The following is a 23,903-nucleotide window of genomic DNA, read 5'->3' on the forward strand; positions in this document are numbered from 1 at the left end:
TCCTTTCCCTCTGATTAATCACTGAATAATTCCTAGCACTGATTTTAGGGACGTGTAACGTGCCAGTGCAACGTCTGCTAAATTAATATTGGCTGTTTCTCTGAATCGTGCTGACGTCTACCACACAAGTGAATTGCAATCAAGATAACTTGCCTACATGTTTGCTTACATGCCTTCTACAGATTCAGTCACAAGGAAAAAAGTTGTTTCTAACAGCTGTCTGCCCACAGCTGGGGCAGCACATACATACATTGCAACACTGTGTTATATTAGTTCATCTCAGCTGTGGCACAGAGCACATGGAGAGACCTGGACCAAAAATAACTACGTTACCACTGCAGCTATAGATTCCTTGGTTTCACTTGGCAGCAGATGCGCCTTGTGAAACACAGGTTCAATTTCTCCCAGGTGGGCTGCTTGATCAGATAGCAGCTCTAGCACCCAGCTTTCAGAAATAGTTCTGGGTGCAGCAGACTGTGGTAGTGATTAAGACAAGGATAGAAGAGCTCAAACTCATCAGCGGACTCAACACAGGGTATAGCTATGAATTTAACATGGACTATGGTCAATGAGAAAAAGAAAGCATTTTTTGTCCCAGCTCTGCCTATGATGCAGTCAGTGGGTACCCATGTGCAGCACAGGCTGTATGCTGAACACACACAGCTGTGTGTGTTACACACACGTAGCAATAGCTGATCCTTTCTATCAGATCTTCAAATGTTGGTTTTGGAAAACCATTCTGCTGGAAATGGTGCTCTGGTTCCAGCAGTAGTCTTACTCTGCTGAATTGATGGTGCAGACGCTGTTCTTGTCAGCAGGTTAATCTCAAGCTATGAGGACAGCCAGACATGACTCTATCCTGATCTTCTCTGCTCCATTTCTCAACCTGATCACTTCAGCCAGCCCTTCTCCAGTTCTCAATATGGTTCCTAGAGTTTCCATGTTCTAACAAGTCCAAGGCCAAAATTATAATCACAGGATCCGGGCAACAGATTCAGATAATCTCTCAGAATAACCTAAATGGGCATCCACCTTATTGGTTGCTAACTGCAGGCTACTTTATAAGCATCTTCTCTTAAAATTCATAACAGACCTCTTCACTGGAGTGACGTATTTTCCCAGTTTTGCTTCTTGCCCCCAAAAAGCATGCTTTAAATGAACATTTTTTTCCTCTGGCACTGTGAGACCTATTTGACTTACTCTTACTTATTTCCTCCTGTGAAGGAATTCTGCTTTGTGTCCTGGTACTTTGACTATTCGTGTTCTTTGTTAGGCCCTCCTTAACCTTTACTAAATCCTGGATTTCTTACTTGCCCAATAAATACATGGGTCTCATTTACCTTTTATGGTAACCAAACCTGAAATTATTGATTACCTGTTTCCTTCAGGACACATTGTTAAACTGCTTCACTTCCAAACCAGAGAAACTGCACACAGCAGAAATTTCCCCTGAAAATGTAAAAAGGTCAATGGTGCATTTGATGACATGAGTACTTATGAAGCCATGTAATTCATCATTTGTTGCTACAGAATTGTTCCTAGGAGGATTAACATTTGCCAATAAATATACCATATCCTGGATTCTGTATGGAGATTTTTGAAGCTACCTTACTAAGTCATTAAGGATGTCCCATGACAACTATGACTAAAATGGGCCAAACCCACCAGGGTTCGGGTTCCCTAGACCAGTGAACCATGTGGGTTAAAGGATGAAGTCATGTCTCATTCATGTACCAATTCTTCAGTGAGACGTTTACAATTAAATAGTTTGCTTGTGACTTGTCTTTTGGGAAGAACTATTACTCTTCTATGAAGACATGGAATTAACCCTTCCTTACCGCCAGAAGGAGAGTAAAGGAGAAAGACCACAAGCGAAGGTAAAGAAGAATTTGAGCAGCAACTAGTGGCTGATGCAGTTTAGATTCCAACAAGAACCATGGAAACCAAAGAAGGTTAGGTTAGGTTAGGTTAGCAGGTTCCTATTATTATTGAATTGTAACTTATTTTTTAAATCAAAAGACCAAATAAAAGGAATAAAACTAATTTTTGGAAGTTGGCCTTTCATAGGAAGGGCTCGTGTGTTCTACTTTCATGCTGTCATGGTCTTTCTTTAGCAAAGTTGCCTGAAACTGCAGAGAGAGAAAATAGGCTTTCCAGCGACTGCAGCAGGAAGCTCCGTGAGACAGACACAGGCATGAGCTCACTCATGGTCCGTAGCAGCCTATGACAACCAGATGACAAAATCTTTTTGCAGATGGTGAGAAAGCATCAAGTTGCTTCTTTGGATCTCAGCTATCTTCCTGAATCCCAGGCCAAAACAGGTAGTATCTCCGTTGCCTCCCATCAGCCTCTCCTGTGTTATGCTCTGCCAGTGAATGAAACAATGGCTTTTTAAAACACACAAGCTGTCTTTGTGCATGTACAGACTCTAGCACTCACACAAAACCATGTGTGCTTTTGATATAAAAACATTATATATACACACCCAACACTGTATGTGCTGAACTAAAACCTAAATCCCACCACTGGAGACAAATTCTTTGAAGAACTAAGAATGGCTGGGGGCAGGTCCACAGCATGTGAGAAACTTTGAGGATCTCTAGAGATGAAAGACATTACTCAATTGTAAACACTGGGAAGAATTCCCAGTATAGCTGAAAATTAATGACAGAATTCCCAAGTAACTTCATTAGAAGGGATATTTGGCTTATATGACACAGTACAGATGGCTAAATTTTATCATGATAGATATAGTGTAAATGACTAAATAAAAGAGGAAAAGAAATTATGAAATAAAAACATTAGTAGTGTATATTTTCTAAAATGATCTTAAAATGGGTACTGAAAATAGACATAACATTAGGCTTTTACCTTCTTGAAAAACTTCTTGCCCTGTTTAAGTTTCTGTATGCACTAGCAGAGAGATTTCCTGAAGCAAACCATGCTACACTAGCACAGAAACTTCTAGTTCAGATAACATTCAGATGAATGTGTGGTGTACCACCTGTGAAAAGATGTATGGCTTCTTTTCTTTACCTATTATGTAGAATTCATGTGAGAACTAGCAGAAACTTTGCAAATCTGAGAGAAAAAGAGAAGAACAGCATATGTCTGTTTATCTGTTTAAGCTTATCCTTAAATGTGAAAAACTTTCAATAAAGCCAAACCCAGGCAATTAACAACTAGGTAATCCTGTTGGCCTGCCCAATCCAGAAATGACATTATTTCAGTGATACAAAAAGAATTGGTTCATAGAACTGGCCTATGGGACACTTTTTCCAAACTAAATTTAAAACAGTTGCAGCAGCCAAAATGGACCAAGGCCAGAACGATACATGAAAGCACTGTTCTGAATAGAACAAAATGAGTTATCTGATTAACATAATTTTTTTGCCTTTCCATGCCATGGAAGCTGCTGTGTCTTTATATTTCTCTTCTATACTTTAAGTAACTCTTCATGTCACTGTGTTTGAATAGATGAAAGCTGTAGTGTACCTGATAATTTAAAATGAGTGCTGTGTAAGTGATCCATTCCTCCTGCAATCATGCAGAAGAAATGATAGATTTTCGCTTTGTGTTTTGGAATACCAAGTACTTGAGAGTCCACATTATCTTGACCATTACAGAATGATTCTGCTCTGAAACATGTCAGGGAAATGACACTGTATGGACCTTCAGTGAAAAACTGAGTCTGACAGCCCAACTACTTGCAAATCATTAAGTTGCCAATTTTTTCTTTCCTATCAATAAGCTAAGGTAGAAAGCAGAATGAAGATGTTTAGCCAGATAGACAGTTAGCAAATCCAACTTCTTGAGAGCAGACGATGTTGATGAGCTGTGGTAGCTGTGAGAAGCCATCTCATCCAGGTAATTATGAGGCCTCTCAAATGTGCAGGTCTATTGCCTGGAGCAGTACCATGATTTTTGGCTGCCAGATTTTATTTTTTTTTTAGCAGTCATTGCTACAGCCACTGTAGACTTCTAAATCATTGCTCTAGCTGATAAAGCAGAGAAGGCTTGAGTTCATCACCCACAGGCTGATCTCACTGCTCTGCAGGTGTCAGGCCCTGGTGCCCAGGCAGAGATGATCTCTGCTGTCTTTTCAGCCGTGTTGTAACACAGGTTAATCATAAGCACTGTGGTTATGAAAGAGAATGTACTTTTACCCCCCTCAGTATTCTGACCACGAAAATTTACATTAATTTTAACAAAAGTTGAAATAATTAAATATCAACATAGACATGCCCTTTTTAATAATAACAAGTTTCCTCTGATTTGAAGAGAACACTCTTTTAGTTCTCTCTCAACAAGGCTGCACCCCAACAATGCTAACACAGGTTAATCATAAGCACTGTGGTTATGAAAGAGAATGTACTTTTACCCCCCTCAGTATTCTGACCACGAAAATTTACATTAATTTTAACAAAAGTTGAAATAATTAAATATCAACATACACATGCCCTTTTTAATAACAAGTTTCCTCTGATTTGAAGAGAACACTCTTTTAGTTCTCTCTCAACAAGGCTGCACCCCAACAATGCACATATGCATGTGCTTCTGTGTTGATTTGGTCAAACCATTCATGTTTGCGTAAGTATTGCATTAACTTAGAATAAAACAATATGATTATTGGTGGGTCTGCTTTTATTCAGAAACATTTTACCCTCAGCTGACAAGAAGTTACTCTCCTCTCTCTTGTTATATGCATCCCCACCCTAAGGAAAACAGAGCAAAGCAGTGGAGTCTTATTATTATGCATCTCTATCACTGTTTTGGAAACTCGCATTGTCTTGTGCTACCTTTACCCTGAGAATTGCCTGCCACTTTCAGAGCTGTCCTGAAATGTCACAAGCTCTGTCTCCCTCTGGTGATGACCGGGGCCGCACTGCAGAGAGCATCTCTGTGCTGCCCTAGTTTGTCTGGCACTGTAGTTTATCACTGGTGTTCCACACACAAGACACCATGCATTTTCCACTTAAAACCAAAATGACTGTATGCAAACAATGTCTGCATTCTGCCACGCAAACCTTATTTTTTAACAGCTTGGTCCCTGCAATTTTGTCAACAATTTGCTGAAATATGTTCCTGTAATACTTTATTGCCAGAAGGTGGAGACCACGTTAAAGAGCTATGCTCTAAAACTTGGAGCATGCTGCACTTGAAGTGGCACAAAAAAAGCACCTAGGATACAGAAACAAATAATCTAAAGATAGTTGCCAATTGGATGATCATTATTACTGATTTAGGATTTTGCAGTTACTGAGTTTTAAACAATTTCAATACACATAGTTTAAATTTAACTTCTAAAATATTTGTATGTAAAATCTCTCCAAACTTATGTTGAGTCTAGTTCTAAATACATCATTAGGAAATTTTTGGCTCCTAAAAAGGTTTTTATGTGAAATATTTCTTAAACAGCTCTCTAGTGGCTTGCACAGCATACTTTCACTGCTTTGAAGTTACCTCTATACTGAACAAACAGTGTTTGGCTGATGTGTTCTGCTACATAAATGCATATGAGGAGCACAAAATGCCAGAGAAAACCTGTTAAACAGGTAGTTGTCAAGTTATACTTTATACCTATGTGTCATCTTAAATTCTTCTGATATATAAATACATTTACATATACATATAAAAGAATTTATGTTTATCTATCTATCTATCCATCCGTCTGTCTGTCCATTTAGAGGACAAAGGTAGAAGTGAAGAAAAATTGATCTCTGTTAGAAATGGATTTCTCCTGTTTCTGGACCCCTGTGCTCTCTTTGCTTTCAGAATAAATTCATTCTGTTCCAGTATCTCAACAGTCCAAGAGATTGTGACTTCCAACAGCTTCAAAAGGTACAGTTACAGGAGAAGCACAAAGTAGCCTCTTGACTGCTTCTCTAAGAAACAGCAATGGAGATCTGCAAGTGGCTTAGCTTTTTTGGTTTTAACCAACACCAAACTTTCTTTCCCTTAGTATCTGCTGGATATGGCCTGGTCCTTGTTTTAAGGCTATTCAGATCAGATAACAGACCTGCTAAACACACCCAGACTCTAGCCTAAAATTGTGTTGAAGTACAAATCTCTCTTGTCTTTCTATTGAAAAGGGCTGGAAAGGGATGAATAACAGCTCCTTAAAGATGCCTACTATTTTTCATGTGGCAAATTTCTTTACCCTAGGAAACCAGAAATTCAAAAAGAGTGGGCATCACTACTTTTCCAGTAATGGACTTTTATAAATAAAACCTCAAAATAAATTGGAACATACATAACTCTTTGATCCCTAGATGGGTATTTTGTCTATTTAACACTGCCTAATAAAATTCGGGCATATTTTGTGTTTGTTGTAAAAGTATAATAAATCGCAAAGGAGGAGAATGCCTGGTTTTTTCATTGTTACAGCACAAAAAGGATTTTCTCCCTGTTTCAGTTTCTATGGACTCTGTTGCAGGGTTTGCTTAGCTTATTTATATGAAAACAGCTAAAGCTTTCAGTGTGGATACCTACACTGGCATTTCTTTGTGAGTAATCTTTGTACACAATGCCTCTTAATGCTCTGAAGTACTCTCTAAAGTATTTAGCTTCAGCACCATCAGGTGTGTGAAGACACAGCACAATTCTACTGAAAATTGCCAAAAATTATGTCCAGGGCTGACACTGGACGTCACTGGATGGCAATTTTCTATCATAGAATTAGTCATGCTCACAAATATGGTTGATTGTTTTCTAACTACTTCATACTGTAGAGGGAAAATAGCTTCAGAAAAGCAGCTTAGGAAAGGATGCCAGGAATGTATCAGGCAGAAACTTTCAAGCCAGTGAGACACCCAAGTGAGTTTCAGGTAAGAAGAGTCAGCACTTTGCGCATAGCACTGCTTGTACTTCGTTTAAAAGTAATACATTCAAAATTATTTCTTCCAAATCCATTCCCAAGGGATCTAGAAATTATAGGTTATAGATTTGGAGGATATTTCTTTCTCCTGTTAAAATTTTATGAAGTCAAAGTACAATTATGAATTGTAACATCATCTGTTAGGGGTGCTCTAAAGGGTATTTTTTTTTTCAAGTGTCTCAGAAAGTAATTCATACAAATGCAGCTGCCTCAGCCACTGTTTTGGGGTGTAAATCTTCACTCTAAGATAAAGTTTATTGCCTCCTCTAGGAGAACTCTCAGGCATCATGCTCCAGGAAACAAAAAAACTTGGCTGATTTATTTACCGTGTCCTGCCTAGGTAAATAAAGGACCTGGAGCCACAGATGTAACCAGCAGCCTATTGTGTATTGCCAAGTGAGATCTTCTTGAGCAGTATCAGTGAATCAGCCCCTGACATCAGCCGTAAACAGTGAGTAGTGCAGTGAAGGCTGTGCAGAACAAGGTACCCAAGAGAGCTAGCAATACCTGTAACAGATTTAGCCAATGGCATCTTACAGACATTTCCCTCTGAAAGAACAGGCAAAGGCTCACCAACAGCCTGTTTTGCACATGTGCTCTCCCAGTGCAGCTCTTATTTTCTGCATAGGCCTTGCTCCTATTACTGGTAAAGCAGGCAGTTTAGAGCACCAGCATTGAACCTGGTAGCAGTAGCAGGACGTCTAACTTTCAAGAGCCCTTCGCCAGTGCACCCTTTTCATGTCAAGAACTCAACCCTTTATCACTGGAATGGCAAAAGTAACTTTTACCTGTGCTGCTGGGAAAAGCCACATTTATCTTCTTGATATCTCTAGGATGCTTTTTTATGCATATCTCCAGCAATGGAAAGATAGAATCCATGTTTGAACAACAGCAAAAGGAACTGAGGGTTAAATATAGGACAAGGATTACTCCCAGGATTGCCACTCTGTCATCCCACACCCACTCTACTACCTTGCTTGGGCAGCAGCTGCTTCTCTTCAGCGAAATGGGCACCTTTAGTTGCTGCTAGAGGCTCTTCCTTTAAACTAAACCTGGACTGATCATTTACCTTCAGCGAGAGATCTCTCCTCTTTTCTCCTGTGCCACTACTGCATGTACAGTGAATTCTGATGATCCTGCAAACGTGCCTTTTCTTACATCTCAGAAACTTGACACCCAGTGAAAACTGGCATTGCACTGAGCAAAAGGATTTTAGTTGGTTTCTTAATGGACCAGAAACATACCTTAGAAGCTGCCACAATTTGGGAAGACATTTTTAAGGAAGCCTAAAGTTATGTCACCTATTTGGTTCCTGAGCAAACCTGCATGTGGCTATTATCTGGTCAATGTTCTCAGATAACAAATGACATATCACAGACCTCTGGTAGAATTGTTGGATGTCTTGACAGTGCTATAAAAGCTACAAGTTGTAAAAACCTCAACAGTTTTCTCTTTTAAGTGGATTCTGCCGCAAGTGAATCACAGACCCATTAAGAGAGGAGCCTGAAAGGGACCTCAGGAAGTCATCCAAGTTCAGCCACCTACCCCATGGAATTTTTGACAGTTATTGCTGGCATGTCATTTCTGACAGTTGTTTCCCCAACCTGTTCTTAAAATCCTCTAATTATGACTCTCTCACATCTTCCTCCAGGCTATTGATTCCAGTGCTATCATTACTTGTGGAAAGTTTTGCTAACACATAAACTCCATCCCCTTCACTACAGTTCTATATGTACTGCTTCTGGTTCTACCCATAGTAGACAATGTGCAGAACAACAAGAAGGGGCATTTATTCCCATCCTCCTTTTTAGTTGTGTACTGGAAGACAATTGTCTTTGTCACTTGCCTTTTTTTTTTTTTTGAGGTAAGTAACCCCTTTTCAGTGTTGCCTTATGGCTTAGTACTTCTGCACTTTTGTGTTTCATTGTTGTCCTGATTTGGCTAAAACAGGGCTATTTTAAGAGCTGGCCCAGCCTTAAACCATGACAATTGTTTAATATATTTCTAGGTTTGCTGTCCACATCCACATCTGAGAAGAAACATGTAGATTGTCTTCTTCTGCTGCACGTCCATACACATATCAATCTGCATGCATACATAGACACATACTTACATGGTCGGGCCACACCTTTTTGCACTGCAAAATCCGTGTTGATCCCTATTCTACAGTTTTTCAAGGTTCTGCAGATACCTGTACTCCATATGTATGTAAGTTTATGTTCACATCTATACAGGAAGGAGGGTAAACTCCTTTCAGACCTCTTCTCTTCCAGACTCACATGATTTTATTTTGTCTTTTCTTGGAGCAGTATTGGTGACTGACAAAAGAAATATGTAAAAGCTACCTCTGTGTTCTAACAGCCTCAGGATTTCTTATCAGTTTCCCAAATACACCCAGAATAATTATTTTCCTTCCTCCTGCACACTGCTTGCCAGTAAGCACGCTGCCAAAACACCTAGCTGTTAGAGTGGGAAAGGAAGTGGCTGTGCAGATGTCAAAGAGTAACCTTTTCTTCAGGAAACAGATGGCTTGAGCTAGTGTCTATAGCTGCCCATGTATGTTAGACAAAAGCAGCCCATGTTACAAAATCTGAAGTATCTGGAAAACTAGTGATGCGTTATTAAATGTGTGCAAGGAGGATGGATGGTGGATGCCATGTACGTAGCACCCCTTGCGCGGCATATTAAGAACGTAACTGATTTCTCCTGGCTGCAGTCTCTGAAACCTGTGTCAAAGTTAAGTATTGACTGGTCAATATAGTGAAGAAAAGATGGGTACAAACAGTGGGCAGTATGTCTGGTGTATGCAAGAAGGTAATATAGCAGTGATACTGTGCAGAAGCAGAGGATGAACTGCAGGTATCCAGTGCTTGCGCTTTTTCACTTGGGCAATCTATACTCAACACAGTTCCCTGTTTGACAGATGTTTTGATTACAGGGCATGTGCTGTACTTACTTCTCATGCACAATTGTGTACTTACTTGCAACCTCAAAATGTATTTATAAACAGAGAAACAAGGTTATACAAAAGCTAATTATGTAACAGGCTATACGTGGGTACAGCTGATGTACAGTTAGAAAGACATTTCTGAACTTAGAATAGGAAATGTAATATAATTCGAGAGATTATTCCTATTATGACATTGAGAAACCATTTCATGACAGACAATTAAGCCTTGCAGTTTGATGCTACAAATTCAGGGACTACAATTTTAACAGACCTTTCTGTCAAATTTACAAGTATGTTTTTAAAAGGCTAAGAAATATTTCAAGGATACTAGGAGATGAATCTTAGTCTACATGCAGACAAAAGTTGTCTCACCATGAGATTCATTCACTAATCCATTAATTCACACCTAGCATACGATGTGTTGACATTTTTACTTTACTTTTGATTGTGTTGCATAGCCATATTCTGACATTGCTGTAATGGTAGGTGATGAAACATACAACAAATCAGCTCTCAGAGAACAGTTACCATTTTGTTATAAATAAGTGGATCTTGGAGTATTTTTTTTACTGTTATGCTGTCAATTGTATTCAGTTATGCCATTGATCTTACGTCAGCTTGATGTTATGAAAAGGTTTCTGAATGACAGTTACAGTGAAATGAATATTAAATCTAAACTGTTTTTCTGACTTGTCTTCTTGACCTCCTTCATCCACCAACTATGCTGTAACCTAGTAAACCATTGTATTTATTCATTAGTAACCTAGTAAACCATTGTATTTGCCCTCTAATATGGAGACTGAAAGGCAAATGAATAAAATATTACTAAAATGCTGCTGTACGAATGCAGGACAAAGCATAGCCCACCATCCTGCTGATGAAATAAAGTACCATACTTAAAATTTTGATACTGCATGCTTCCATATGCTGCTCATCTCAAATACCTGAAACAAACAAATGAATCGATCAATGATGAAAAAACAAGGCTCCTAGCAAACGATTTCCATTCTTCAAAAGAGGAGAGACAGAGACTACATGACATTGGGAATTCACTACTGCTCTCCAACACCCTGTTTATCACCTTTGGTACAGAACTACAGGACAAACATAGGAAAGTCTTATTCTAACGTCTTTCAGGGTGACAGAACATGAAAAGCCATTCTTTGTATCTGTGGTGTTCAAAGATACAGTTTTACTAGGACACACGTTCATTCACCAGCAAATAACTTCACTACCTTCTTTTGATCACAAGTTTCCGAGTAGACAGAGAAGGACCTTTCCTGCCAAGGACTGTAATCAAAAGGGGCTTGTGCTCCTGTTAAAAGCATTGGGCAACTGATATTTTCTGAAGCTGTTTGCTGGAAAATCCCCAATCAGCTCTTCTACCTTGGAAATACTTATGCTTTGCTGACAGAAGCCTGACTTACTCATGCCAGGAGGGATCTGCGTGGAGTATTATAAACCAAACAGAAGGAGTTATGGCACCTGGATTCTATAGCTACTAAGGCTACAAATATGCAGAGCACACGCTTCAGCCAGCTGAAGATCACAGAATCAGCATTTCTTTAACAGGCATGACATCAGAGCGTACCACGTGTAGGCTTTGAGGCCCTAGGTAGGAAAGAAACTACAAATTAGGAACAATAAAATCAGCAGTTTATACAACATGAGTTCACCTTCTCCAGAGAGAAAACCCTCCAGACACTACTTTTCTTGCTTTCATCAAGTTGGCCCTCTTTTGCACTAGCTAGCACTGAAACTGCTTTCTGCCCCAATATGCTCATGAACTGTGGAGAGCCATATGAACAGCATGTGTAGCTCACTCAAAACACCCAGACCTCCCCAGCTGTATTCAATTATCCAGTTAACTGGGATGGGATGCTTTGACACATCATTTACCTAGCAGATACCTTTAACGACAGACTCTGAACGTCTTCTGGCATCGCAATCCTATCTCATTTAGTAATCTCTATTGCCCTGTGATACTTGCATAATTTGATTCACCATGTGCTGTATGAGAATACGCTCTGTAGAAACTGCCACCCTGCAGAGAGCAGGTGACTTTTAAATCCTCAGTCTCCAGAACAGGCAATTTCTTTCTTCCAGGATTTGACAATACTTACACCTTGGTCTATTTCAAATCCTTTCACAGAAGTTCAGTTTCATCCCCTGCTTCAGCTAGATACTACAGATAGCTATGGCAGATTTACACATCTCCTGTCGGTCAAGATCACTCAGAAGGATTGCTGCTCCTGCCATTCACATAACCATAGTCAATGCTCTTCACACTCTCAAAAATGCAAATTGGCAATTTGTTTCAAGTTCATTTACCAGACACAGGATCCCTCCTTCTTATGCTCTCTTTCAGCACTCTGGCAATTGCAGCACATGTGTCTCTTCTCACTTTGCATTGAGATTTTTCATATGCATGCAGATGACAGGAGGCCCAGTTAGAGGTATTGCTGTTCCTGGCTGACAAGTATTTTTGGAGGTTTGGTTGTTTCTTCAAACAACACAGCTCAAGTCAGCTAGAGTGCTAGGTTTATTACTTTAGCTCAAAAATTAAAATGTTGCTAAATGACAGATAAGAACTGTGGAAAGAAACTCAGAATTTAATTTGTGTAAGTGCATGCTTTTATTATTTCTATTTGTGAGTTTTTTTGCTGATGTCTCAGTTGGCTCCATTTTATCCAGTAGTACTTTGTGCTTATCCAAAGCCTGTAAGCAGGGTGCCTGGGGCATTCAATCATCTTGGTCCATGGTGGCTGTATGGCCAAACATGACATCACTCTGAAGATTGACCCAAAAAAAGACATTTATCTCACTTAATTAAAGGCATCCAAATACTAAGTAGCTCTTCCAGGAGCTCTACTACCTCAACTTCCCCTGTAGTAAGTAGGAAGGGACTGGTACTCCTGTAAATAAGTTATCTGTAATAGGTAGAATGAATCACATTCAGGAAGTCCCTCTCTCTTCTCACTGTCCAGAAAGAAAGCCCAACAGTCAAGATGAACACAGTAAGAAACAGACAAGAGAAACTGCATAGAAAGCAACTCCATTGTACTTAACCAAAATCCTTTTGAGTAAATACTAGTAAGTATTTACTTACTAGTTCTGCAATTGCAGGAATTTAATTTGCATAATCTAATAATTTTTTATGTCCCTGTCCACTGCAGGGAGGTTGGAACTAGATGATCTTTAAAGGCCCCTTCCAACTCAAACCACTCTGATTCTATAGTTGTCTTCGTGATAAAAAATTTCCTTGGCAAACTTCCTGTGACCTCCCTATGTTCTATCAGAACAGCCAGCGAAATAAATCCTCGTGTATTTGGATCTTTCTCATCAAATCGTAGCAGTCTTCAAATGGAAATAGATCAATATAATCAAAATAAAGCAAACATATACATACATATTTGATATAAATAAATGTGTCAATAAAAGACTGCCTAGTAGTCTGCTTTTGAATGTTGTGCTGTATGACATATTTGCAGAATATGCTCATAGTTTAACAGAAATGAAGTGAATTCAGTAAGAGATTGCATTTTCTCTGAAAGGTTCAAAGAACATCGAATAAAAGGATCATGATAGCTTTGAAAGAATATGGAGTAGGTCTTAGGAGCTACTTGGTGATTTGAACAGAGATTAGTGCATTGCCAGTGTTTGGCAAGTAACAATAAATGGTAATTTGAGATTTCATTTATGCTTTCTTTTTATTTCCACACATTTTAAACTTGAAAAGGCTACACTAAACATTAAAGCAATTCTTGACTCAGCTGATTAACTGAACTGAAATCCTGGTACTGGACATTGTATCATTATCAAATGAACACTGAAAAACCAATAAAACACTTAAAGCTTGAAAGATGAAACACTGAAGTATGAAAAGTATCTGCACTCAGTGTGTCCTATTAACACTGTCTTTATTTCCTTTTTACAAAAAATAGACATAACAACAGAAAAACATACTCAAAAAAATCAATGCTTTTGCCTTGGTCTCACTGAGGAGCTGAGCAAGCAGAGTCCTGGCTGAAACGTTGACAATATATGCCATTGACAAAGGGAAATAAAGATATATGACAATATACCCATGCAAGACACAAAGTACAAAATATGTTCAGTGGCTCAGCAAACATTTTGGAGGTTGCCTGTGTCATAACAATTTTCAAATTGTTACTTTTGGTCACCCATGCCTTTACACAGCACAGCTTACAAACAACTTACATATACACATATATCATTAAAAAGTTTTATATATGGTCTAACTGCTACAAATTAAGGCATCCTAACAGCTGCTGTTTTGCTGGTGAAGGGTATGTCTCGTATTAGTGTTTCAAAAGGATATATTTCAGGTATTTCAAACAAAGGGAGACATCATGAGATGTGGTTTAGAGGAAGAATTCCTGCAGCTCTGGCTCTTCAGCAATCTTTTGACTGCTGGATTTCCAGCTTTTCCTATTGATGTCATCATGCCTGGAGAGAAAAAGAAGAAAATTACTCATAGTAATGTTAAAATATCTGAAATGAAATGAGATTTGATATAAAAATCGGTTTGATTTTAAATGGAATAAGTAAAGGTGTGCTGTGTTTAAGTATTTCCAGGAATTGTGTGTAACCATAGAATTTTAACTATAAAGTATTGTTTGAAATAGGTAACTATAGGAATAGTGTGCAGTGTTTTAGTATCTATAGAGTTGAATGTTTTGAAATAAGTAACCATAGGATTGCTAAGTTTCAAAGAGATAACCATAGGTACCTCAGCAGGTAGTTACTGGATTTTTTTTAAGTTTTGTTTTAGGAAACTAAGAAAACCGTCATTGATCCTAGTTAAGCAAAATGGACACCAATTATGCTGCTTGGCAATCCCCTTACCCCTTCCCATCTTGATTTGAATATCAAGGATTCCAATCAGTAGAGCTAAGTAGGTTTGACTAATGAATATAGTAAGATTTGAATATTAATAAGATCGTGTAATAGGTAGAACCAATCAGTGTAAAGGTTAAATTTAAGAGCAAATATAGTATGCATTTTTATGTAAAAGAACTTATGTAACAATGACTTGACAGAAAAAGTGTATAAAAACTGTGGGATTTTGATGCTAAGGTGGACATGATAGGCAGAGCTATCCCCCATGTCCCCAGCGCTGCAATAAAGGAGTGCCTGCTTCTTAATACTGCATTGGTGTTAAGAGGTTTTATTCCCGATTTCGGTAACAGTAACACTAACAATATAGAGAGATCTGCCTTGTGTTTGTTTACGCTATTTTATTCCATTTGCAAGTATTGAACTCTGAATTAATCTTTCTCTCTGGACTTATTTCTGTAGACATGTACTACACAAAATACTTTTTAATACTGTGGATTCTTACTGATTTTCTTGTAGCTACTATTCTAAAATCAAAATTGGAAACTAATGGGACAATGAGGAACTTTCAAGTCATGGTATTAATTAGTACACTGTCATAATGTTCTGGCAATAATAGACACAATGTCCAAAAATTCCTCATCCTTTAGGGAAAAGTACCACAGTGATAAAAAGATCCACTACACAAACATTAGACATACCCTGTTTATTTCTGACTATCTGTAAGGGAATCATCTAGTCCCCATTAACAATCATCAGAGAGAAATAAACACTTTCAGAAGGTTATTCATTTGACTTACTTTATGTGTCCGCTTAAGTAGGAGATGGTGGCAAAGGCCATAGGAAAAATGGCAAGCAGTAATTATCTTTCTGCCACAGGGCCTATATCTCTTTTAACACTGTAATTTAGGTAAAATCTCACAGGTAAGGATAATTTTCTACAGTGTGTCTTCATTTCCACACTAGGTAAACTTAAATTAAAAAAAAAAAAATTTAAATCTATCTAATGTGCATGAGACTCAAATGATATCTTGCCAATTAAAGTAGAAAAATTAAACACTAAATATTTGTAACACTCAGTTTCTTCACTTCATTTCATGTGTCTTTGTTCTGAATCCCCAGTATGTTCCCCCTCTCTTCAATTAACCTTCCAGCTGAAGGATTTTTGATTAAGCATCCAGCCTACAGCAACTTTCAAACAGGTTAAAAGGCTCACTTTTAGTTATTGCTGAACAGTAAAACTCCTACAATACAGTTATGACCAGCCAGTTTGTTGCTGCAAAGGACACATGCCAGAGGGAGGTTGAAAACCTACAGCAAAGCGCAAGAGTATGTGTATAAGAAGTTTGCCTTAAACTCACAAATTTGTGAGCCTGATTCTTCTAAACCAGCATAGCTTTATTCCCATTTACAATCACCACAAAGAACCAAATATCCTCAAGGACTGATATTCAGGTGGTTAAATCTTGTGGTTACTTCAGGATTTAACAGAAGCTGATCTTCTCAGGCACCACAGTTGTGGATCCTAATAAGAGAGCATGAGGGATCATTTTATTTTAAAATCCCCTTCATTCATCTAAATTACTGTTCCCACATACCCAAAGCAAGAGCAAAAGACATAGAATTGAGCTAGGGGAGGTAGAATTTGTAGGACTGAGTCTGAGAAGGTAAAAAAGGAGCAGTTAACTTTTTTTGCCATAATTACTTTTTGGCACTTCACACGCATTGCTGTTACCAACAGTATGTTTAGCATTAACCATGAAGCTTTATTAAAGGATGCTTTCTAAGACTAAGATAATTTGCATCAATTAACTACTGCATTAGCTTAGACTTACAGTGTTGAAAGACCCTGTGGGTGAGTCACCCATGTAGAGGCTCACTACGCACTCTGAAGACCCCATTTTGCAGCTCTACAGTTGCACTGTGACCTTGGCAAGAGGATCATTTTTAGCTATTGCAGACACCTGTAGGCGACAATGCTGAACAGAAGTGCCTTTTACAACTGTGCCTGCTGACCTGAAGGAAACTTATTACCAATATTACTAATTACTAACCAAATTTCTAATATCTTCTGGTGCCTGTGTCACCACAGAGATACTAAACATCCCCTCATGCAACAGACACTGATGCATGATCATAACAGTTCACAACACAACAACTGTAAATTGTATGGGACAAGGCCTAAATTACTTTTATATTGATTCTATGCTGTACTAGTTTGAATCGTAACTGTTTTATTAGACATACAGATAAGCATCCTTTTTCTAGAGTATACATTTGAAGTTGTAATTTATCCAGCACTAGGTCTGGCAGTGGGATATCTGTTCGGTTAGATCCACTTACTATTTTAGAAGTATGCTCGGTTTACTATCTGACAGAAACCTGATGGTAGATTCTGCTGATTGCTCCTGACATACGAAGCAATTTTTGCTGTTGATAGCTGCAGCTAATACAGGGGTTTGCAGTGATATGGTGAATTAGTGCTTACTTTAATGTACTGCAGAACTCAGATGATTTAAAGTGTGAGAAAGAACTGTTCATTGGCATATATTTAACATGGAAAAAACTACAAGCATTTGCTTGGAGTCATAATATGCAAGAAACTAGCCAATCCTTCCCAAAGGGGAAAAAATATCCCAACCCAACCTACACATCTGAAATTTACTCTAGTGCCTTAAGAAAAATAGGGTGTATCAAATTTTAAAAGCACACTAGAAAATTTAATATAACTCTTTACTATTAAGTTGTGACCAATCTGAAAAAGTTAACTACAAAGCCTTGATGTACTTGGGTATTTTGAATGAAAAGATAAAACAAACAAAATAAACAGAAGCTGAAGAAAAAGAAGCTGGAAACTGGTGGACAGGAATATCATCTGACTGAAGGTAGATTTTATATGACTTCAGATTTCAGAATATGTTAATAAAACCCCCTATATAAGTGTCTAGAGTTAAAATGGGTTTGGAACTGTGTCCAGAAATATAACCCCTCAATATAACAATCTACAAAAGTTTAAAACACCAAAGAATGCACTGTTTTCCAGAAAGGTTCTTTTTCAAAATAGCTCTGAAATGGTAATTACACAGTCTCCCTAGACCACCCAGGGAAAATTCAGACAGCGTCTAGTGGCTTGTAGTACACATGATGCACTACATCATGTAGTACATGATTTCACAGGCTACCAGGCAATGTGCAGTGGACTAATGACAGGCACCCCTCTGGCCATTCAAAAACCACAACACATGCTAAAGGGCTGACTTAGAAGCTCTGAGAGCCTTTAGGTCTGCGTTCTGATTTCTGAAAAGCACAATACATCCTCCATTCTTGTGTGCTATTTGGAAATCTCATGCCACAGACTCTGGCTCACAATTTGCTCACTTCAGTCTTAACCTGTGGATACAAAAACAGCCTCCTCAAGCTGTGCCCCTGCTGCACTCTGCTCCTTGTTTCCTATTCTCTGGTCTTCCGCATGCCCACTGTCATGGAGGCAGGTTCAGGACATGGTGCCTGGAGGGAGAGCTGGGAGTTCAGGACCAACCTCCGCCCTCCCAGCAACTCCGTGGCTCTAAGTGGCAGCCATACCTTCCCAGTCTCTCGCTGCTTCTGGGGAAATGCCATGCTGCCAGGGATTTCTCACACAAGAGCATTTATTTACACAAGGCAATACCAAATTACAACTGGCTACATCTAGGAGATGGCTCAAACATAAGGATGAGATGAATAGTGTTGTATTACTTTATGCTCTGGACAGGCAGCTGGGTGCTTTGACTGGAGGCTGCCCACTGATGCTCCCTCAAAAAAGCTGCTGTGCAGTCAGTTTTCTGCACTGGAATTTCCCTCTTTATTTTCAGGAGAGAATGAAACCTCTTGGAAACTTTACAGTCCTGTTTCTGGTTTCATATACACTGTGCCAATGACTTCAGAACAAGACTCCTATTTCCATCACAGAAATTGAGTTTTTAAGTACAGGAAGGTCCTGGCGTTAGAAAACAAGTGAACAAAAAAAATTCCTTAGATACTTAGAACAGAGTAACTTTAAAGTAATTTAGGCTTCTGAACTGCAGCATGAGTAATTTATAATTTTCCCAGAAGTATCTTCAAATGTTATCAAATAATTTTCATGCTAATAGCAATCATTTCCAGGCCTAATGAAAGGATTTACATCTTAGTTCAACAGAAAAAAATTATTATCCCAAGAATTTGTGAGTGTTAAGAGTTGAATAAAAATCATAGGTAATTTTTACAAAGCATTTACTTATAAAATAAACACACATTATGTCAAATATTGTTTTTTCCAACATGTCTTTACAGTCCTTGAGAGACTGGTCTCTATCTGCCTGAATAGTCCTGACAGAACACATCTAAATTAAGGAGTTCGAACACAGTCAAAGCTATCAGACTTTTAAAAAACAGATCTAACTTCAAAGTCTGTGGGAGAGTAAGAAAAATGTGTGAAAACAGGAGAGCACTAGACTTAAAGTACAGCAGTCTGCCTCATGTTCTCTCTACTCTCCATTTAGAGCTGAACTGTGGTCTTTTTGCTCTCCTCATGAGAGAAAATTTAATTTCCATTCTCATCTGGTACTTGACTTTCATTCAACAGAGGGTGAATACTCAGCCAAAGTGCGCTATACTCCCTGGTGGATTTACAAGTATGAATACTTTCTATACTTGCTTGGAACTGAAATCCTGTAGCCAGTTCAATGGTGACATCAGCAGAAATCCATCATAAATTTCATTTTTTCTAGGAAATTAGATGCTCATCTGTTCATCTGTTTCCCTTCTTCTGCCTCAATCAACTCCAGTATTTCGGTTATGAATAACGTTAACAAACACATGCAATTTCAGAAAACTAAGCAACAGAGATGCTAAACATCATCATGCATAAGCACATACCAAGCATAGTTACACAGAAATTCTTCATTCAACGTGCTAGAGCAAAGATCGGTGTAGCTGAAGTAAGGACCCTGAGGAAGTACAACATCATATCAGTTAAAAACATGCTCTGAGCTTACCACATGCATAACATGGAAGTCTACCACAACATGCTGTCAAACAGTCACAGTAACATTTTAACAGATTTCTTTTTGAGTTAGTAAATGAGGCTGAATCTGTTACCTCTTTGAGATATGTGCTGTGGTCCTTTGGGTTGCTATGAAAACGTATTCTTTCCCCATTTTGATGTTGGCAACAATGACATGCAAACATGGCCTTCTCACAGACAACATGCATTTTACAGTGCAACCTCAATACTGTTAGAATTACCTCACCCAACTCTTCAAATTTCTTGGGGAACTACGAAAACTGCTCATGATCTTGCAATCTATCAGAATACCTTTGAAGACAGACTGCCTTTTCCTCTGTCACTATAAAATCTAAATCACTCTTTCGAAAAAAATTGCCATTGTGTTACAAAAATACTTCTATGTTAAATCAGCTGTTTGACTGCATGGTGCATGTCTTTAAAGGCTCAAATCAGTAGCTCATACTGTGATTCTGAGTAAACTTTAATAAATGCAGTCCCACTTCAATTTAGCATATCAGGTCTCCTTTGAATTTTTCATTTCATTTTGCATTTTGCCATAGCACTACTGTTCTAGCAGTACTCATTAATATGGACTGCTCACTCTTTACTCTTTCCACTCATTTTGCCTCTTCTATGTGCAAGAATTTCCTGTGTTTTTCTTACGTTACCTTGTCATACTTTTTACAGTATATAATTCACTATTCCTCATCCTCCTCTTGGCCTGCTTTATGTTCTTTTTTTCATCTTGAAATGATTCTTTCACCTCATGTCTTTCCATCCAGCCCTTCCCTGCCACCCTGTCTTTCACAGGGGATTAAATCATCTACCATTCCCTCTTACTCAACTCTTTATTGTATCTCCAGATCTTCTGCTCTCCGCTCCAGAAATGCACTGCCTAGCAGTATTTCCTACTTCTGTCCCTCTCATTCAACGCCTCCTCCTTTCTCTTGGAAGATACATTTGTTCAAAGTATTTTCTCCTTTCAAACAAGAGAGCTAGCCTGCTAACTGGAGACACCCCTCTTTCTCAGTTTGGATCCCAGAAAGTGCACTCTGTTGACCGCAGAGAGGGGATGATCTGGATCCAGTACATTCTGTTACAGACCAACCATATGCTCTCTCATGAGAAGACTCAGTGCTATGAGGAGAGGGTGGTCAAAGAAGGCTGGGTACTGACAGCTTCAACATCTAGAGAATGACTGTAGCTCCCACAGAAGCCGGAAGGACCATTTCTGCTATTTTTCCTCCTTATATTCTACCACTTATTTTTATCCTGTTGGCCTCATCAGTTTTGGCTATAGGACAGGACAGGGCTAGTCCTTCAGTTATTTACTCATCAGAAATCCCATGGATTCAAGCATGACATTCTCATTGTATGACTTGTCAATCAGAGCAATATCAAACATCATTTCCAGGTGAATCACGTCTCTGTGGAAAGCTTTCAACACAGAACTTGTGAACCATGTGCACTAAGAGTATGGACTCTATACACAAGCAGAATCTGCCACTCCTTGAAAAACCTTCCAAAATTAAAACACTGGATAGGCTTTCTACAAGTCAAATACAGTAAAGTATTTGGTGCCCCCTTTTGCTATAGAAAGGCAGGAAGAAGAAGCTGTCAAATTTATTCATGACTTAAAGAGACAAGAGAAAAAAAAAGGCCCTTCCTCCCTTCAGTGCACTCACTGGCTTGTTTCTTCCTTTTGTGAGAGCTGCTGGATTTCCTTTGCTGTCTGCTGTCTTCCTTCCTAATGAGGTAAAAGGCAGAGTCGACGAGGTTTTGATCAGATTTGCCGTTTGACAGTTGTTGTTGTTATTTTGGTTGCCACTCAGCGTCTCCATTATGGACCGAAAGGTTCCAAAAGGCCTTTTCAGCTGGTCCCCCGTTGGCTCCCCAGAGCCAGGTGGAACCCGCACAAGTCCTTTGCCCCGGTCTTTATCCTTTTCTTCATTTAATTCTGACTCTGCTAGCTCCACTTGAACCACAGGCTCCTCAAAAGTTACTCGGAGTTTCAAATTTTGGGAGGTTCTGCGCTTTGAAGATGGAGACTTAAGAGCACTCTTAGGGCTGGTGGCAACCTTTTGAGCAGTGGCATTGTCCGTGCTGGACGGAGAGCTGTCTACACAAAACTGGCTCTGAGGTACAGTACCAGACTGATACAGGGCTTCATTATCTGGATCACTGCTCTCTGATGTCGGGGAAGGACTGTGGCCATCCATAGACTTAGAGACTCTGATACCAAAAGGGAAGCGGCGTCCTGCTGCGGAAGTGTGTTTCTTAATCATCAGGTGCAAACTCTCTGTGCTCTCAACACTCTCCACTATGGGCTGAGGCCTTGGTTTGTCAGTTCTTTTCAAAGGGGTGCTCTTGTGGTCCTCAGAATTAGCTGAGTCTGTGTCAGACTCACTGAGTGACCTCTGCATCAGTTGTCTCAGTCTGGCTAACTTCAGCTCCCTTTTCTCTGGCAAAATCTTCTTCACATTCTTGGAGGATGCATGAGCATCCTGAAATTCCAAAGTCAGCTTTTCCTGCATGCAGACATTTTCAGAGATTTCCTTTCCCAACAACTGGCGCAAAATTTTATCTGAGTCCTCATCTTTTATCTTGGCTCGAGTGCGACTAGAAGTTCCCAAGCTGCCAAGAATCTGAATCTCATCTTGGGTGTTCAATTTACTTTTTGGTGGAGACAATTCATCTGCTTCAGATGGTTTCCACTGGGGTTTGCCAGAAGCAGGAGATGATGGCAAGCTTAAAGAAAAAAAGAAGATGAAATACCACAGCCAAATTAATGTACATATAAAATGTGAAACTGCCATTTCCAGTGTATTTGTCTGTCTCAGCTTATTGTTACTTATCCTCTTCATCGCTACTCACATGGAATTCATTACTATGATACCATAGTGAAGATTATACAGAGAAGGATGTAACTCTGCTTCCACTCCTAATTAGGATTTGAGTCTCTTCACTTTCTCTTACAAAGAAAACTCCTTAAAATCAAAACTGAGAATCGTTATTTCAACTCCAGAGATGACTTTCTGAGGAAAGCTTTAGAGAAACTACTGTTTCCTATTTGTGAGAGTTGACCTGTTTTAAAAGGTGAAAAAACGCGCAAGACCAAAAGCCTACTATCCAAGTCACATCATAATACAAAAGTAGCTTATTCTAAATACTGCAAAAGTACCAGCTCTCTGCATAGCAATGACTTCATAAATCTAAACTTTATCTGGTATTAATAATAGCTATATAAGACCTCATAAAAAGTCAGGGCCATTTGCACTCAAAACCTTTTCAGATATGAAATACTGAAAAGCATGAGAAAGGTGACAAGAATTTATTTCAATACTATTAGAATAATAAATTAAATTTAGAACTCCAAATTTTATATAGCGAGGAAACAGCAATATCTCAAGTAAGTCTGATTTGCAAAGAAGGTAAATTACAGAGACTGTTTCTTTCCCCTTGACATATGCCAGACCTCATAATACTCCACATTCTTATTTTAAACCACTTTTCTTTCAAGCAAGGGTAAGGTGACAAAATTAAGGTTAGTGTGAGACAGTGAATTCATAAATTTAATTTCTTTTTTTCACAAGCAAATTCTACTCTGCTGAGTCCATAGTTCTCACAGTGTACAAAATTCAGATGCCTATACTAGCCACCTCATTTCAACTCATTTTGTACTTTTTGTCCTGTGGCAAACTGAAACAGACACTGAAGAATATGCGTGTATCTACAACAGACATTCCTAGTAAAAGGGATAGGTTCTCTTGGATCTGCTACTGGCTCCTTGAATGATGATAATATTCACAAGTGATTTCCACCTGGAAGGAAAAGTAGTAGCTAACTATGAAATGAAATTTTAAAAAATAGAGTATCATTTTCAGACTTGCTCACTTAACTAAAAAGATGTTGAAACTTACCCTTTTACAAGAATAATGAATGATGAGAGATCTCCTCTCACCTGATCTTATCTGATACTGAAAGTAAAACAGTCCTAGTGCTCACCAGTACTCAGATGCAAGACCACTTGGAAAGACTAGTCAGAAAAAAATCACAGAAATCAAATGAGCAGGAAGACAAGGTTTGGTCCCATAGTCCCTGTTGAGCTGGCAGACAAGGAAGACAAAGAGCATAATTCTAAAATAAAGGACAAAATAACTCTTTCCAGTGTGGTTTTCTACTTCAGCAGG

At 38.8% G+C, this 23,903-nt stretch overlaps 1 protein-coding gene across 1 annotated transcript in view; it reads right to left on the reverse strand.

Annotated features, from left to right (window-relative positions):
* Positions 1 to 13,730: 13,730 nt before the first annotated feature.
* The window catches only part of LOC104159043 (synphilin-1-like), an 11,982-nt gene continuing 1,809 nt past the window's right edge, over positions 13,731 to 23,903 (reverse strand). Inside the window, exons 3-5 of the mRNA XM_009696849.1 lie at positions 21,399 to 22,461; positions 19,584 to 19,654; positions 13,731 to 14,297 (exon numbers count right to left, since the gene is read on the reverse strand). Of these exons, the coding sequence (XP_009695151.1) occupies positions 14,213 to 14,297; positions 19,584 to 19,654; positions 21,399 to 22,461 (1,219 nt within the window). The 3' untranslated portion in view covers positions 13,731 to 14,212. The remainder of the gene's footprint in view (positions 14,298 to 19,583; positions 19,655 to 21,398; positions 22,462 to 23,903) is intronic.

Source organism: Cariama cristata, unplaced genomic scaffold, assembly GCF_000690535.1.
Source record: "Cariama cristata isolate BGI_N322 unplaced genomic scaffold, ASM69053v1 scaffold7183, whole genome shotgun sequence".
Classification (NCBI taxonomy): Eukaryota; Metazoa; Chordata; class Aves; order Cariamiformes; family Cariamidae; genus Cariama; species Cariama cristata.